A 15,001-nucleotide genomic window follows, 5' to 3' on the forward strand; every position below is an offset into this window, starting at 1 on the left:
CGCCGTCCCACAACCCCATCCCAGTTGCGCACTCTGGGGGATTATGGCCCGTCTTGGTTTTATGTGAGGTGGTTATCCGAGCGGCCCAAGAGGAGTAGATTTTCACTCTGCTACAGCACCGCAAAGTGTTCTGCTGTTGACTAGGCTCTTTGCAAACAAAGCGGTGTGCGTACGGCCGAAGCCTGGTGTCCAGAATCTGGATTTCTTCGATGATATTTGGCACCATGTGCATGGATTTATTGTGCCGCTGTGTTTTGCTTGAAGATGATGTTCAGCACAGTAGTGCGAAGTAGCAAGAGTACATACCCCCCCCCCCCCCCCAGAGTGTGCAACTCCACTATGGGTGCTGTCCCGACAGAATTTCAAGTTGACGTCATTTTGATGATGCAATGCGCACTGTACACAGATTATCAGACGAATCCGGAACCTGTGGTTGAGCGAAGCCGATTGATCCTGTACAAATTATTGCAAAGAAAAACGTGTGATGCGTTGACACCCGTACACATGTTGTAAATCACTGGTGCAAGGAGCATTGCGTCATAAATAATGACGTCAACTTGAAATTCTGCCGGGACAGCAGGGTATGTGGGAGTTGCACACTCTGAGGGGGGGGGGGGGTATGTACTTTTGGAAGTAGTGATAGCACAGCATAGTTTGATGTGAGCGCAGGCAGCGTAAACTATTATAGTCCGAAATTAGCCTAATGTGTGTTTGTCTGTGTGACTGTGGTAAGGAGAGGACTGCAGACACAAGTCACACAGCTTTCCCATGAAAATACCGAACAAACCAATGGGCTAGCCACTGTCATGTCAAATTGTCAAGCCAGTCAAGGGCATTGTCAAGGGCATTGTCAAGGGCACCCGGACCAGTTCATTTCTTTCCCGGAATTTCAGGTCTACATGAACATGACACACAGACAGTACAGTCAGTATAGTAGTGTAGCTGTACTCCAGAACTCTGTTCATAGCCTGAATCTAGACGAGAAAATGAAGAAGAAAAAAAAGTGATCGCGCTATACCTGTACTGTGTAACGAGGTTCGTTTTCCGGTCTTGTGATCGCGCGCGCTTCATGCTCCCTGGCCAAAGAAAAAAAGGAAAAGGGAGAAAAAAAGAGAACCAATCGCAGTGAACAGGATTCGAACCTGTGCGGGCAGAGCCCAATTGATTTCTAGTCAATCGCCTTAACCACTCGGCCACCACTGCTTCGTACAAGATCTTCTGCGCTATCGATCATCTTATACGGGGCCCGTTCACCTGGATCCATTCTATGGAGGAGATGCGAGTGAGTGTAGATCTACCGTCTGTACCGAGATGACTGGCCAAGTCGATCACGCGATGTCATGTTGACATGTTGTAATTATAGAATGTTTCTCCTTTCAAACTGATATGAAAGACGTATCGATATGGTTGTATCGCGCACGGCCCGACATTCTGTTGCCCTGTTGGTTTCAGGCTTGTCCTTCTTTCCTTGAAACCATTCAGGTCTTCAGTAGATCATTGATTCAGTTCGAAGATTATCGTGTCGTGAGCGTGATTGCATATTGCGACATTTCGCAGCAGAATGGAACTCATTTCGTAGAACCGTATTTCCAGGAGTCTGGAGTTATCTACACGTCGCAACATCTCTTGTTGATGTACAGTGTAGATATCCATTTTCCTTGACGTTTGATGTGGACAACGGAAACTAACTGTTATTTGAATCCAATTGACAGTCGTAAATATTACCAACGTGCATACACACTATACCAGGGAGTCATAAAACACCGGTATTTTACACGACTCCCTGCACTATACTCTCCGGAAGTACAATGCTAAACTGCTCAAACTACAGTAGAGTCGCGCGCTGAAGAACGTGGAGCCCAAGAAATTCCAGCCTGAAATACTCGTGCTGTGTTCACAACTTGCGCGCGTGGACGCGATACGCTTGCGGTTCATGCGTGCCCAAACGTGCGTTCAGGCTTTCACAAAATAACAGCAATTCGAGTCGTATTCAGCGTGTGCGACACCTTCGAGTACTAATTTGTTGACCCCACCAGTGAAAGTGACTGGCATGTGCGCTGGTACGCGCCTGATACGCGCTGAAAATTCCAACAAGTTGGAATTTCCATTTCGGCGCGTTTCCGTACGCATGGCGCCCCAAAAGCCAACAAAAATACGCACAAACGCGTGGTTTCACGCGTACACGCGCCAGTTGTGAACACAGCTTAAGAACGCCGCAGCCTAAAGTTAATGTCGGTGTTGGTTTTCTGGGAGCTCGTGGGATACATTACGATTCAGTACGGATTGTTTCTAAGAACGTGCCATAAGAACGCAGCCAGATTGCTGAAAAAATAAGAACGTCCTAGGCTAGACCCTTGGAAACAACGTTCTTGGACGCGCGGCTCTACTGTACACTGTACACTGTACAAAATGTAGTAAAAACTAGTAAACTGTGGGAAATGAAGTTTGTGAGTCTTTTTTTATTTTGGTCAGAATTTAAAAAAAAACTGTTGTATTATGGTGCATTCGAAACATAGACACGTAAACTAAACCTGCATGAGGGTTGCGCGCGGACTTGCAGCTTGCTCTCAAACCGAAACTTGAATGCCCCCCACCACACACGCGCGCGTGCGTGCACACACGCATGCTCTCACGCACGTGCGCGCGCACACACGCACATGCACGCGCGCGCACACACACGCACATGCACGCATGCAAGGGTACCGGCTACCGCCTTACGACCATGTTAGGTCTACCGGGTGCAGGTAACTCTTCACTACCCACACCCCAAGCGTGTGCTCTTCTTGGATGGAAGTATCATGACAGCATATCCACTTTGGCTGCAGGCCAGTACCATGTGTTGGATAGCCGCAAACACTTTCCGGTTGCATGCTAGCACCATGTGGTAGAATGCTAATGTCCGCCTGTACCTTCTTGGGTTTGGTGGATTCGCGCAGTCCATTGGTGAACGCCATCTTTCGCAGGCACTCATTGACCATCGGTTGTGACGTTGATGCTAGAACAGTGATGGAAAGGACCTTGAAAGTCGGACGCGGCTAGAAATGCATGGTTCTTCAGCTGCTCTGCAGTGAACACTGCCTGCCTTCCATTCTTGTGACCTTGGGGGGAAAACGTGAAGACTTCTCAGTCACTTCTGTGTGGAGACTTCTGTGTGAATACCTACATGTTGCTCTGGAAATTTCATTCTGTAACTGCTTGACGTGTTGCTGGGCGGAGCGATTCAGCGGAAGTGTGTATTGTGGGCGGGCAGTGCCCAATCCTATCTTGACACACTTCTGGAGCGCTCCCAGGTGGAATCTGTTCCATCTTGGATGTAGTTGGTATCCTATGGTGTCCTATCCTATCCTAGTGGCTGAGGGGAAACAGCTGTAAACTACAGCATCATGATGGCTTCGATCAGGTGGAGAAGTACACTGTCAGCCTGTAACTACTTGCTCAATCCATGGCCAGACTGTGATTCTGTTGGTGACGATGACGCATTCTCTCTTTGGAGCCAAGTACGGAGCCAGCTTGTCCGATACCCTGGTCCGATACCCACCCGAGCTGGGTCTTTTTCGTCACCATTCTTTTTTGGCAGTTTGACTCGCTCTTGTGCCAGAGCTGCATCAGAACAGCTTCTAGGGTATCGCTCCACTTCATGAAACATGTAACAACTACAACAATTTGTCAAATGTAGGAATTTGTCAAATGTAGGAAACTCAAAGAAGGCACCTCAAAGCTGCGGATAAAAACAGGATGAAACAGGAAGGATGAAAATCTTCTGCGGAAAAGCGGAGCCTCGAGGTGATTTTCATCGAGTGGATTATTAATCTCAAAATTCCCGCTCGGCAAATATCCATGGTAACCACGGATTTTTTTTCAAATTTTCCCTCAGTGTGACCGGCCCCTTAGCCTTGCACGCCTGGTGTGTACGCGGGTCTCAGTTGCCACAGCGTGGGATTTCGGAGACTTGAGAGGTTTTCTTACTGGGATCACCTTTACTCCAGAATGCGATTACAAATGAACAGACATGGAGGTATGAGAATGTAGTGCCCCATGTCAGGGCCGGCGCCACTGGTACGGCTGGTGCGGCCATGGCCGTACCAGTTTTCACCAACTCCAGCGTTCATGGGCTGCTCACTGCGCACTTGATTATCTGGAAGCACCAGTAATAAGCTATCCTCATACACTCCTTCCTAGAGTCTCTACCTCAGCCTCAACTGTTCTTCCTGTCCAGTGGAGTCTACTGTGCTAGCTGACATCTCTGTTGCTAGAGGAAGTGTGCAGCTGAAACAAACAGACAATGCATAGAGGTAGAGATGTATCCTCCCAGGATTTTGAAATTGGGCATGTGGAAATAGTCGGTCCCGTAGCCGACCTGGGGCCGTACCACCCCCCAGGAGCTGGCTCCGGGCCTGCATGTTGACTGTTTGTTGTCTCTTGTTGGTTTTGTTCTCGTCCTATTTTGCCCGTCTCTGACCAGGAGTTTGTTGTGCAGCATAATGAGAATGCCAATCCACCGACATTCTTTCTCAGTATCCAGTCTCTATTGAGAAACGACCAGGTAAGAGAAGCTTGCCTGTGCTCAGAAGTGCTGTATGCCATGCTCTGCTTCGCTCATGTTCTGCTCAACTCTGCCGTCGTGTACACATACGGTCCTGGCTGGTATGTCTGGTCAGCTTGATTGCCGCTGCTGTTGCTTTCGCTACTGCCGACGTTATTGTCTACTCTGCTGCTGCTGCTGCTACTGTCACTGCTGCTGTCGCCACACCGCTGCTGCTGCTGGGAAGTATATTGCCGTGTTGCACCTTGCAAGTAGTATTGGGTGTGTTGGCCATGAATGCCATCCTCGTTCCTGTTGTTTGTGTTCGTAATGCTTCATGGTGCCTGTAGGTTGACAAGGAGTTCTTGCAACACCTGTACCCGAGACTAAGCAAGTGGTTTGAGTGGTTCAACGTCACACAGGTCAGTGGAACGCACACAGCGCACACAAATTCGTTTCTCGACGAGCAGAGTTCTGGTTTTTACTTACTCCACGGCTGTACTTGGAAGTATGTAGAAGATGGTGAAGCATCGTAGACTAGATACAAATGTACAGTCAACTTCGCGTATAACGACACTCGGCGGGGCATCAAAAAGGTGTCCTTATTCGCGAAGTGTCGTTATACCCGAAGTCTCATTATTATGTATTACAATGGGATGGGACTTTGCTCTGGGAATGGAAATTCTGTCGTTATTCGCGAATTGTCGTTAATGTGCGTGGGCCTTGTTTTACCCCGGCTATCACTTCTTCTTTTGCATATTGTCTAACTTGCCCTGGTTGTAACAATGATTCGATATTTCCATTGTGCTCCTTTTGTTGTTTGCTTTGTTCTTTGTTGTGTGATTGGTTCCTACCATCTTCTAGATGCCCTTTTTGATTGTTTACAGACCATTCACAGAGGAAGTAGCATGCCTCTGTAATACATGAATGAATGTCCAATTTGTTAGAAAAATGTGCGATGATTCTACTTACATACTGACTGTGTCTTTATGTCTGTGTGCACGTGTGTGTGTGTGTGTGTGTGTGTGTGTGTGTGTGTGTGTGTGTGTGTGTGTGTGTGTGCATGTGTATGTGTATGTGTGTGTGTGTTTGTGTGTGTGCATGTGCGTGCGTGTCCATTCACGTGCACGTGTGATTCTATCTGTACTCTGCTGTGGCTTGTAGGCTGGTCCAGTACCGCTCTCCTATCGCTGGCGAGGGCGCAATGCCACCACAGACATGGAGCTGAATCCGAAGGTGAGGTTTGGGTCTCTTTGCTCAAGATAAGCGCAAAAACACTTCAGTAGATGTTCTTTACAGCAAGTGGAATTTATCTTCCGATGAATGAAGTACATTGTAGAACACATTAATTTTAGTGGCGTATGCAGCGAAGAGACCGTGTTGAGTGTTGAGTTGAGGAAGCAGAATGAAGTAGAATCGCTACGGATGAGCTTTGTGCCATCATATGCTATGCTACTGTTCCTATTGTTGATGTGTGTGTGTGTGTGTGTGTGCATGTGTGTGTGTGCGTGTGTGTGTGTGTGTGTGTGTGTGTGTGTGTGTGTGTGTGGTGTGTGTGTGTGTGTGTGTGTGTGTGTGTGTGTGTGTGTGTGTACATGTGTACGTGTGTGTGTACGTGTGTTTGTGTGTGCAGACCTTGACATCTGGTCTTGACGATTTCCCGCGCAGTAGTCACCCGACGGAGGATGAGCGTCATGTTGACTTGCGATGCTGGATGGCTCTGGCTGCCGGTATCATGGCGAATATCTCCACGGTCATTGGTGGTAAGCAAGTAGTATAGTAGTATAGTATAGTATTTATTCATATTTCTCTAGGGCAGTCCCCACAGACCTATGGTCGCCTTACGCTGTACCCTAGCCAATCTAGGATTGCGATACGAAATTGACTTGGTGAAGCAGCAAGGCGGACCGATGCCGGAACTGAGTTCCAGCGGTCATCGGCTAGATAAGAAGTACATGATATTATGTGATGAGTTGATGTGCTCCTGTATTCTGCATGCTTCACATTGCACAACCCAAAGCAAGATGTTGCTCTTGAAGTGGTTGAGCAACTCGTGAAGCTGGCTTATGAGAACTTTCATTGCGTTCGGTTTTGCAAAATCTGCCCACCAACTGTATGTAGAATCCATGTGCCATTTTGTCTCTCAAATCTAAAATTGGCAGAGTCATAGTTCTCGACTTCGTGTTACGCAACTTTCATGTGTTTGTAAGTTTTTATGCTTTACTCAATCTTGAATTCTGTACCAATGCGCATGGCCGGTTGTTGTCCCTGCAGAGCCATCCGAGGCGTATCAGAAACTGCATGTGGATCTGTCAGCCAATGACATGCTGAATAAGCTACACTGGTGTGAGAAACACAGGGTGAGAGAGAGACAGATTTTTTTAAATATTTCTTTCATCCTCTTATTATTGTTTGAACTAGCGCTGCCTTTCGGTATTGAGCACTGTATTGGACAGCCTGGAACCTCTCTGTTTTTAGAGACTTTGTTATATTTATTTTTACGTCAAACACAACCCTACCAATGAATTGTGAAGGAAAAGAAGCAGGTAAGAGCAGGGACAATTAATGGTAGAGGCCACGCAGGGTGGCTATGTCGCTGGGGCAGACCAAGCTCAAAGGGTCAACAGACTCCTTCCTTACTTCATGTTAGCCTTAACTCCGTTGTGTCTGCTATATAGCAGTGCATTGTGGATAGACTGTACAAGTAGCCGTATATTATATCCTGCTGTGTGCTTTCTTGCGGTGCTATGTGTGTGTGTGTGTGTGTGTGTGTGTGTGTGTGTGTGTGTGTGTGTGTGTGTGTGTGTGTGCGCGTGTAGAGTTACTGTGATTACGGGAAACATGTGTCACAAACTAAACTGATTTGGCAAAGAGAAACCTTGCCAGATTCAGGTGAGTCTTCCCTATCATTCTCTCTCTCTCTCTCTCTCTCTCTCTCTCTCTCTCTCTCTCTCTCTCTCTCTCTCTCTCTCTCTCTCTCTCTCTCTCTCTCTCTCTCTCTCTATCTATCTATCTATCTATCTATATATCTTTATTTCTATCATCTCTCTGTCTCTATCTCTGTATCTCTATCTCGTTTCTGCCGTTGTCCTTTCTTTTGTGCTGTTGTTACGGGTACTGTCGTAATTTCGGAGCGTCCACTGCCTGCATCTTGTGTTTACATACCTGTGGTGGATATGACTTTCCTGCCTGTCTATCTTCTGGCTTGTCTCATTCAGGCAAGCAGCGGTCAAATCGTACTCCTCGTGTTGTTCGTAAGATGGTGCGCAAGGTGACTGGTGCACCCAAGAACAAGTGAGTAGCCAACGTGAAATTGGAGAGGGTTGGCAGGATGAGTTTGTGCATGATTCAATTGTGCAAATCTGCGTTACACCGTGGTGTACGCCATCATGGTAATGTAGGCCTATTGCCATTTTTTATTTAATTGTAACAATGAACCAGAAAGTGATCCGTGCATATTAGAATGGCATTTTTGATTTTCAAAGAGGGCTGCCAAAGCCTGAATGGAGGGGGGGGGGGGTGCTCTTGTTGCAATTTCTCTTGAGTAGTGATAGTTTACAGCAAACTTCAGGCTTTGTTTTTCTTTGCCTTCTTTGTTTTTATGCCGGACGACGTAAATGTACCAGCATTGCAAAAATAGTGCCCTCTCTTGAATAGTGTGCCCCATCTGTGATGGACATTGAACAAAATAGTACCCCAGGGGCACTAATCGCGCGAGTACGGTATGGCAATATTTTGGTCAATTACATTCTCCCATAATTCTTTTGTTAAGGTGTTCACAGTATGGCCATCGAGAATGACTGACATTCTCTGATAATCTCTGTGGAAGTTTTTTTTTAATCCCGTACGTGAACCCTGTCGGGGTGTTGCTCTACATGTAGTTCTTTCCGGTGCTTAGTAGCTGGTGCAGTCCACACAGCGGTGGTTGTTGATTTCTTTACTGCACCAGTGTAATGCCAACTGTTATACCGGATCGGGCAAAACATGGTGACATGCGTATTCTTTCTGAGAGACGTGTGCCGTATGCGTTGAGCTGTCTTGTCTACTTTTATTTCTGTCTCCAGGTTTGTTCCAGTGTTTGGCTACGTCAACCTGTTCCCGTTGATTCTGGAGATCCTGGAGCCTAGCTCCCCTCAGCTGGGTGTGATTCTGGACAGGCTGAATAACACAAAGGTGAATGTTGTTTAGGAAACTTCACTTCTCAACTCCAAAACCGGTCTCTTCACTGCGATTCAAATTCAAATTTACATGTACATTACATCGCAGTGAAGGGACCGTTTTTGGAGTTTGGAGTTGAGAAGTGAAGTTTTCTAAATGTGTTGGAGTTTGCGGACAATTAGAAAAGTGAATGTTATTGCTAACGTGTGCACTCTGTTGTGTGAAATACACTGTTGTACTATGCTATGGTAGAGCCCATATTTCCGGTGGCTACTGCTGTCACCTAGCAACTGCATCTTGATGTGGAGACCTGGCTGGGTGGCTGTGTTTTGCGAAGATGAATGCGCAGAAAAGGGAGGCATTCTTGGATTAGATCAACGTGGTATGGAAATCTGTTTTTGTTTTCAGCTGGCTGTGCGATGACTGCTACTGCAGCTGTGTGGATTCGACGCTGGTGTGAAAATCACGTTTAGAAGTGAATGTACCTTCTCACACGCCTTTCCTTCATGTATATTTTTGCTCTGGCATATGTGTGTTCTCACTGCAGCTTTTGTGGACATCTTTTGGACTGCGTTCTGTTGCCAGGAATGACTCATTCTATCTTGCTGTAAGTAGTACACTGTATTAGTTCTCATAGCTTTTGCAATTGCTCGGGTTGCAGAAGACTGTTGTTGGATAATTCATTGAGTTGTGCCTTCATCGAGAGCGTGGCCATTCATTCTAATGCGACCGAATCTGAGCAAGAAATCGGTTTCTCATGATCTTCACCGTCCTCCTCTGCATGTTCCCCTCGTTACAGTCATTGTACTCGTCACACTACACACTACACACTACACACTACAGCTTGCTTTATATTCTGTACCACAAGGTGTAGAGATTTCTGAATAACCTGGCCAGTGTTGTAGAATGTAGTAAGATGGCTGGCATAGGCTCCTCTACACTGATGTGATCTCTGCCGGAAATCACTCCACGTTCAATGCATCATGAATACCGATCTTCAAATTCCTATTACTTTGCCATACAGAGCAGTGTGCTGAGTATCAGTGTACAAGTATTGGTTGTACCCCTTCTTCAACTAAAGTGCACTGCATGTGATGTGTGTGATAAGCCTGGACTGTTGTTCAGTTGAACAGAGGACCTAGGGTTGGTTGGTGCTCACAGTGTACGGCGTTGTGTTGTTCGAGTGTACCAGTCATTTCCACTTCTACTTGCTACTCAATCTGTGGACAGCTACAGGTTTCCACCTTGTTAGGTCTCGTCGACGGAGCTCAGAGTTACCTGCCCAACACATTGCTAGAAGTCTAGTGAATAATGAATCATGTTTTAAGCGTAACCCCTTCGTTGAATTGTCGGTGTGTGTAATGGCTACAGAGAGTAGTCGGCTGAGAGCGTATGGAGGAGAAGAGGAGAGAGAGATTGTTGCATTTTTTAAGGAGCTCAATAGTATCAGTGTTCAATGTTACTTGCCTGTGCACAGGACAACACGGAGCATGACAAGCCGTACTGGAGGGGTGCCATCTGGATCAACATCAACTACCTGTGCGTGCGCTCTCTGCACCACTATGGACAGATGAAGGGCCCGCACCAGCGCAAGGCAAGGGCACTGTATCGCCTGTTACGGTAAGCGTGTAAGCCATCCAGCACTGTACCTGTGAAATATAAAATAAAATAAATTGCGCGGGTTCGCGTTCAGGGCCGGTCAAGAAACGCCTTTCCGTTTCCCTGGGTCGCCACCGCCCCATGATCAGGCATTAGATGAGGCTCCTAAACGATTGGGGAGGATAGATTAGATCCACCAACCAGAGGCCAAAGGCCGAAATCCCATTTGCCACATCCATGTTTTCCTCGTGCCAGCTGGACCCATGGCTGCATACAATTGAGCACGAGTACTTGTTGTCGCCTTCATTTCCCCGTAAAGTGACATAACATTGTCTGCGGATATTTTCTCTTGGTGAGAGTTTCCTTTTGCAACGGTTTTCTTGAGTATTTCCTTACTTTGCTGGTGGTGCGGTGCTCCATCTTTCAGGAAAAACTTGATCAGCAACATCTTCAAACAATACCAGCAAACTGGCTTCATCTGGGAGCAGTATGATGATTTGACAGGACAAGGAAAGGTGAGAGTGCAGCAGACTTTTATTTTAATGTACACTCCGTCCTAAAAAGACGACCTCTGGCTATGGGGAGCAAAAGATTAAAAAAAACTCACAAAGTTTGAAAGGTAAAAAAGGAGAAAGGACAAAATGTTACGAGTTATGACTAACTGTCCACCAACGGTTAGTCATAACTCGTAACCGTTTTTCTTTTCTCCTTTTTTACCGTAATTAAATTGGCTCGCCATCCGAGTTCAAAGTTTGAAAGTTTGACCCATCTTTTTATGAATGGACTATAGTTTAGAGGTTATGCAAGAGATAGGAAGAAGTCATAATGATGAGTCAGGGGAATTCTGGAACCGCTTATGGGCACTAACAAGAGTACATAACCAAGAGTGTGCAACTCGACGATCCCGCTGCACAGGGTGAACTTTTTTATGACATCAGTCTTTCGCGGCTATTTGGCTCATGCGTAGCCGATGCTTCCGTGGTGCACTGCATCACTCCAGGTCGGTGGGTCCTTCACGGCCCTTAATTTGCCCCCCCCCCCTCCGTTTTCCGTTTACCCTGCTCGTAGGGTTCAAGTTTGGATTTTGAGCCCATTGCCCAGCCTGTTCTCAGCTCCTGACCCAGGATCACAAAATTTGGATGGATTTAATGTAGTGGTGAAACGAATATTCGAATATTCGAACAGTCGTTCGGTTTGTCACATTCGAATATTCGTTCACATTCGAGTATTCGTTACGTCACTTCGAATGCAATGCCTGTACATACATGCACGCCAAACACGGTACAGTGCAGTGCGTACAGCCTGCCGGTGACTTTGTACTGCATGCATGCACATGTGTGTCCATACTGGACTGCCAATGTTGCACATAACATTTTATGCACTTTGAAGTAGCCTTATGTGGCAGTACATTTTACGTGGCACTACCGTTTGTCATACCTAATAATACATTAGTATTGACAGTATCCATCAAATGACTGAGAGGAGGGCATGTGATGACATCTGTGTTACCAAAAGAATATTCGTTCCGTCGTTCGTTAAGCTGAAGAATATTCGACTAGTGGGTTTTGACATTCGTTTCACCACTAATTTAATTGCAATGAATCCGCTAGATCCATTGTCATGCAAAACGGGGCAATTCAAAGTGAGAAATAATAGTCGTCAATGACAACTAAGTAAACCAATTTCATAATGTGCACACTCGTAATCAATCATAAATCAATTGAGGCGAAAGAAGTACGAACATAATGGTGACAAAAGGCCAAAAAAGTAACCAGAAGACCAAAGATGGATGGTGGGTTTTGCCAGGGATTGATGAACATGTTGAATGTGCACACTCTTGCTATAATTGTTGCAGGGAACACGGCCCTTTACTGGCTGGTCAGCCCTGGTGGTGTTACTAATGAGTGAGCTTTACTGACAGCAACACAAGCAGCCATGCAGCAGCCATGCAGCAGCCATGCAGCAGCCATGCAGCAGCCATGCAGCAGCAGCCACTATCAAGAACAGCAGCAGTGAGAGCGTAGCTGCACGTATCAACCGTCATGATGATGATCATCGTTAGATCATCATCATCATCATACTCGATCATTGGCGTCACGGGACATAGCTACTGAAGATCAAACGCAACCCGACACGCGGTTGACACCTGCAAGCTGAGTGTTGGTTGAATCCCTGTCTTCATAAACATGAGTTGTGTTCATCAACATCAGTGTCCAGCAGCATGTACGTTTCGGTTCTGAAATTCATAGCATCATCTTGGTGTTAACCAGCTAATAAGCTATTGCGCTGTAACCGTTTTTGAAACATTTGAACTGGGCTATAGAACTTTCTGCCATGTACATACAGCAAAATATTAATTTGCATTCTCTTCAATTTTAACCTTACTTTCAAACAATTCTTTTAAGTGAAACCCGTCACGTGATCAAATCCGAACACGGTGCACACTTTTCTTGCTGGTTGTTGTAGCTATCTCCTTGAGCTCTCTGCGGAGGATCTTTCCACTCAGGGTTTTTGGTATGCTGTCAACAAAGCGCACGCCGCCCGTAAGATGCTTGTGTTTGGCTAGGCGACTGGCCACAAAGTCCTGCACGTCTGACTCGGTCAGGTTTGCGTGACTGGACGATCGTACTACGAATGCCAGCGGAGCCTCCCCGCTGCGATGGTCAGCGATGCCGGTGACACCGACGTCCTCAATGCCATCGTGCTGTAGTAGTACTGCTTCCAGCTCAGCTGGGGCAACTTGGAAACCTGAGAAAGAGAGAGAGAGCGAGAGAAAGAGAGAGAGAGAGAGAGAGCGAGAGAGCGAGAGCGAGAGAGAGCGAGAGAGAGAGAGCGCAAGAGAGAGAGAGCGAGAGAGAGCGAGAGAGAGAGAGAGAGAGAGAGAGAAAGAGAGAGAGAAAGAGAGAGCGAGAGCGCGAGAGAGAGAGAGCGAGAGAGAGAGAGAGAGAGCGAGAGAGAGAGAGAGAGAGAGAGCGAGAGCGAGCTGGCACAAATGAAAATGTTCTTGGCATGGACAGTGCGTATGGAAAAGGTTTAGCAGTCTGTTGCCCCGAAATAGTTCTCATTGAAGGGATTTTTGGTCGGAAGGACTTTGAATAAGGCCCGCCTGAATCGATTCGAACTCCCACACATGACTAGTATCAGCAAGACTAGTGATAGGCTTTTTGAGCCACAACTGAAATTCAAGGTTTGCTTTTCAAGTTAGTGACATTCAAACAACAGTCTTCAAAATGCAGCTGGCAAGTATTGCTCTCACAATGTAGCTCCAGAGAAGCATTGGAATTGTCTCCATTTGAGTGAGTAATCACTGCACCTGGGAGTGGTGCCATGCAATTTGCAATCACTGCACTTCGGTTACGGCTGCACTGGCTACAGCGCTACCCAGCGCTGTATAATTGCGAGAAAGCATGCCTGCATGCCTGGCCACACTCAGAAATCCCAACACTACATATCATTGCAATGGCACACTTTCAGCGAGTTCATCTGCTGCTAACTCCACTGCATGCTCGCACAGATGCGAATATGTTTTCAAGTGCGGCCAACACCCCGGAAGATATGGTAGAACACAGGGAGAATAACCCCGGAAGGTTTCTTCGTTTAGGTCATAGTGGCTCACGGCCTGAATTTGCTGCAGCTCTCACTGCCGCTATCACGCGGTACGTCTAATGCACATGGTCACTGTTTACATATGGTCAGTTTACTGCACCACTGTGACCAAGGCACACATGCAGCAGGTAAAAATGCATGCAGCACTCCTGCTATCGCCGTAGTGCCTGCATAGTGGGTTGGCACTGAGCCTAAGGTTTGATGCATGGCATTATACTCATACCGTTATCAGTGCATTAATATCGCTAGGTCACAACCAGTGTCTTGGAGCAGGAAAGCTCGCGCGGATGTCTCAATACTTCGGACATCAAGCGCCCCCATGGACGATCCCACAAGAGATGGGTCGACAACATTAAAGAACACCTCAAGCCTCTGAATGTGCCGATTCAGGAATGCCTCAACCTCGCAACCAACAAGCAACTCTGGTTAACGATCATTGACAGATGCATGACCTCCATATGATTTGTTTATGCGGGCAATATGCGACCTTAGAAGTTGCGTCTTCGACGGTATTAGTCATGAAGTTGGTGGGGTGGTGGCAAGAAGCGTGTGTTCCTCGTTGGAGCAACCAATATGTGACCTGTTCATATTATTATTAATCAGTGCATGAATGAAGCAAGACGTGCATGTCACTCTGGCAGTGCATGGTATTATGCAGCATAGGTCGATGTGGACTTTCATGCACACTCCGTGTACTGTGGTAATCGACTATTCAGCGCATAACGAGAGAGAGAGCTTGGAAGCTCAGGGCCCTACGCTATGCTTTTTTGCCTACTCATGCATGTTATTAGAACTGATGGACATGTTTTTTTTCCCATTGATTGGCTATAGTGTTCTACGTCGACCATGACGGCTACAATGGCCGACCATACCAAAACGAACTGATCGGCTACATCATTGTATTGCAAAAAGTTTCCATTAGTTCGAATAACATGCATGATGAGCTAGGCAAAAAAGCATAGCGTAGGGCCCTGAGCGAAATAAATAAACTCTCTTGTCATTCGAGGGTATTACGACAACGTCTGCCACCTTGCTGACCAAGGCAAAAAAAGGGGAATTTTTTTCATTTCTCCTATTTTATTTTCAAGATATAACGATTCGAACCCGCACTATTGC

General features: G+C 46.6%; 2 protein-coding genes and 1 non-coding gene across 5 annotated transcripts in view; 1 reads left to right on the forward strand and 2 right to left on the reverse strand.

Moving 5' to 3' along the window:
* Positions 1-12,721, forward strand: part of LOC135817426 (mannosyl-oligosaccharide glucosidase-like) — a 27,607-nt gene extending 14,886 nt beyond the window's left edge. Inside the window, exons 19-31 of one of the 3 annotated variants that reach the window (XM_065330608.1) lie at positions 4,463-4,543; positions 4,873-4,944; positions 5,687-5,758; positions 6,156-6,285; positions 6,797-6,882; positions 7,342-7,414; positions 7,741-7,816; positions 8,587-8,695; positions 9,228-9,287; positions 10,158-10,300; positions 10,707-10,794; positions 12,135-12,227; positions 12,264-12,721. In XM_065330608.1, the coding sequence (XP_065186680.1) occupies positions 4,463-4,543; positions 4,873-4,944; positions 5,687-5,758; positions 6,156-6,285; positions 6,797-6,882; positions 7,342-7,414; positions 7,741-7,816; positions 8,587-8,695; positions 9,228-9,287; positions 10,158-10,300; positions 10,707-10,794; positions 12,135-12,197 (1,053 nt within the window). In that variant the 3' untranslated portion in view covers positions 12,198-12,227; positions 12,264-12,721. Of the gene's footprint in view, positions 1-4,462; positions 4,544-4,872; positions 4,945-5,686; positions 5,759-6,155; positions 6,286-6,796; positions 6,883-7,341; positions 7,415-7,740; positions 7,817-8,586; positions 8,696-9,227; positions 9,288-10,157; positions 10,301-10,706; positions 10,795-12,134 lie in introns of all 3 variants that reach the window. The other 2 variants (XM_065330609.1, XM_065330607.1) reach the window with 2 other exon arrangements.
* Positions 1,122-1,203, reverse strand: Trnas-aga (transfer RNA serine (anticodon AGA)). The gene has a single exon. It is a non-coding gene; the product is annotated as a tRNA-Ser (tRNA).
* Positions 11,880-15,001, reverse strand: part of LOC135817428 (probable 4-coumarate--CoA ligase 3) — a 23,664-nt gene continuing 20,542 nt past the window's right edge. The window contains exon 3 of the mRNA XM_065330610.1: positions 11,880-13,027. Coding sequence (XP_065186682.1) covers positions 12,702-13,027 — 326 coding nt within the window. The 3' untranslated portion in view covers positions 11,880-12,701. The remainder of the gene's footprint in view (positions 13,028-15,001) is intronic.

The sequence above is a fragment of the Sycon ciliatum genome, chromosome 5 (genome assembly GCF_964019385.1).
Source record: "Sycon ciliatum chromosome 5, ocSycCili1.1, whole genome shotgun sequence".
In the NCBI taxonomy this organism is placed as follows: Eukaryota; Metazoa; Porifera; class Calcarea; order Leucosolenida; family Sycettidae; genus Sycon; species Sycon ciliatum.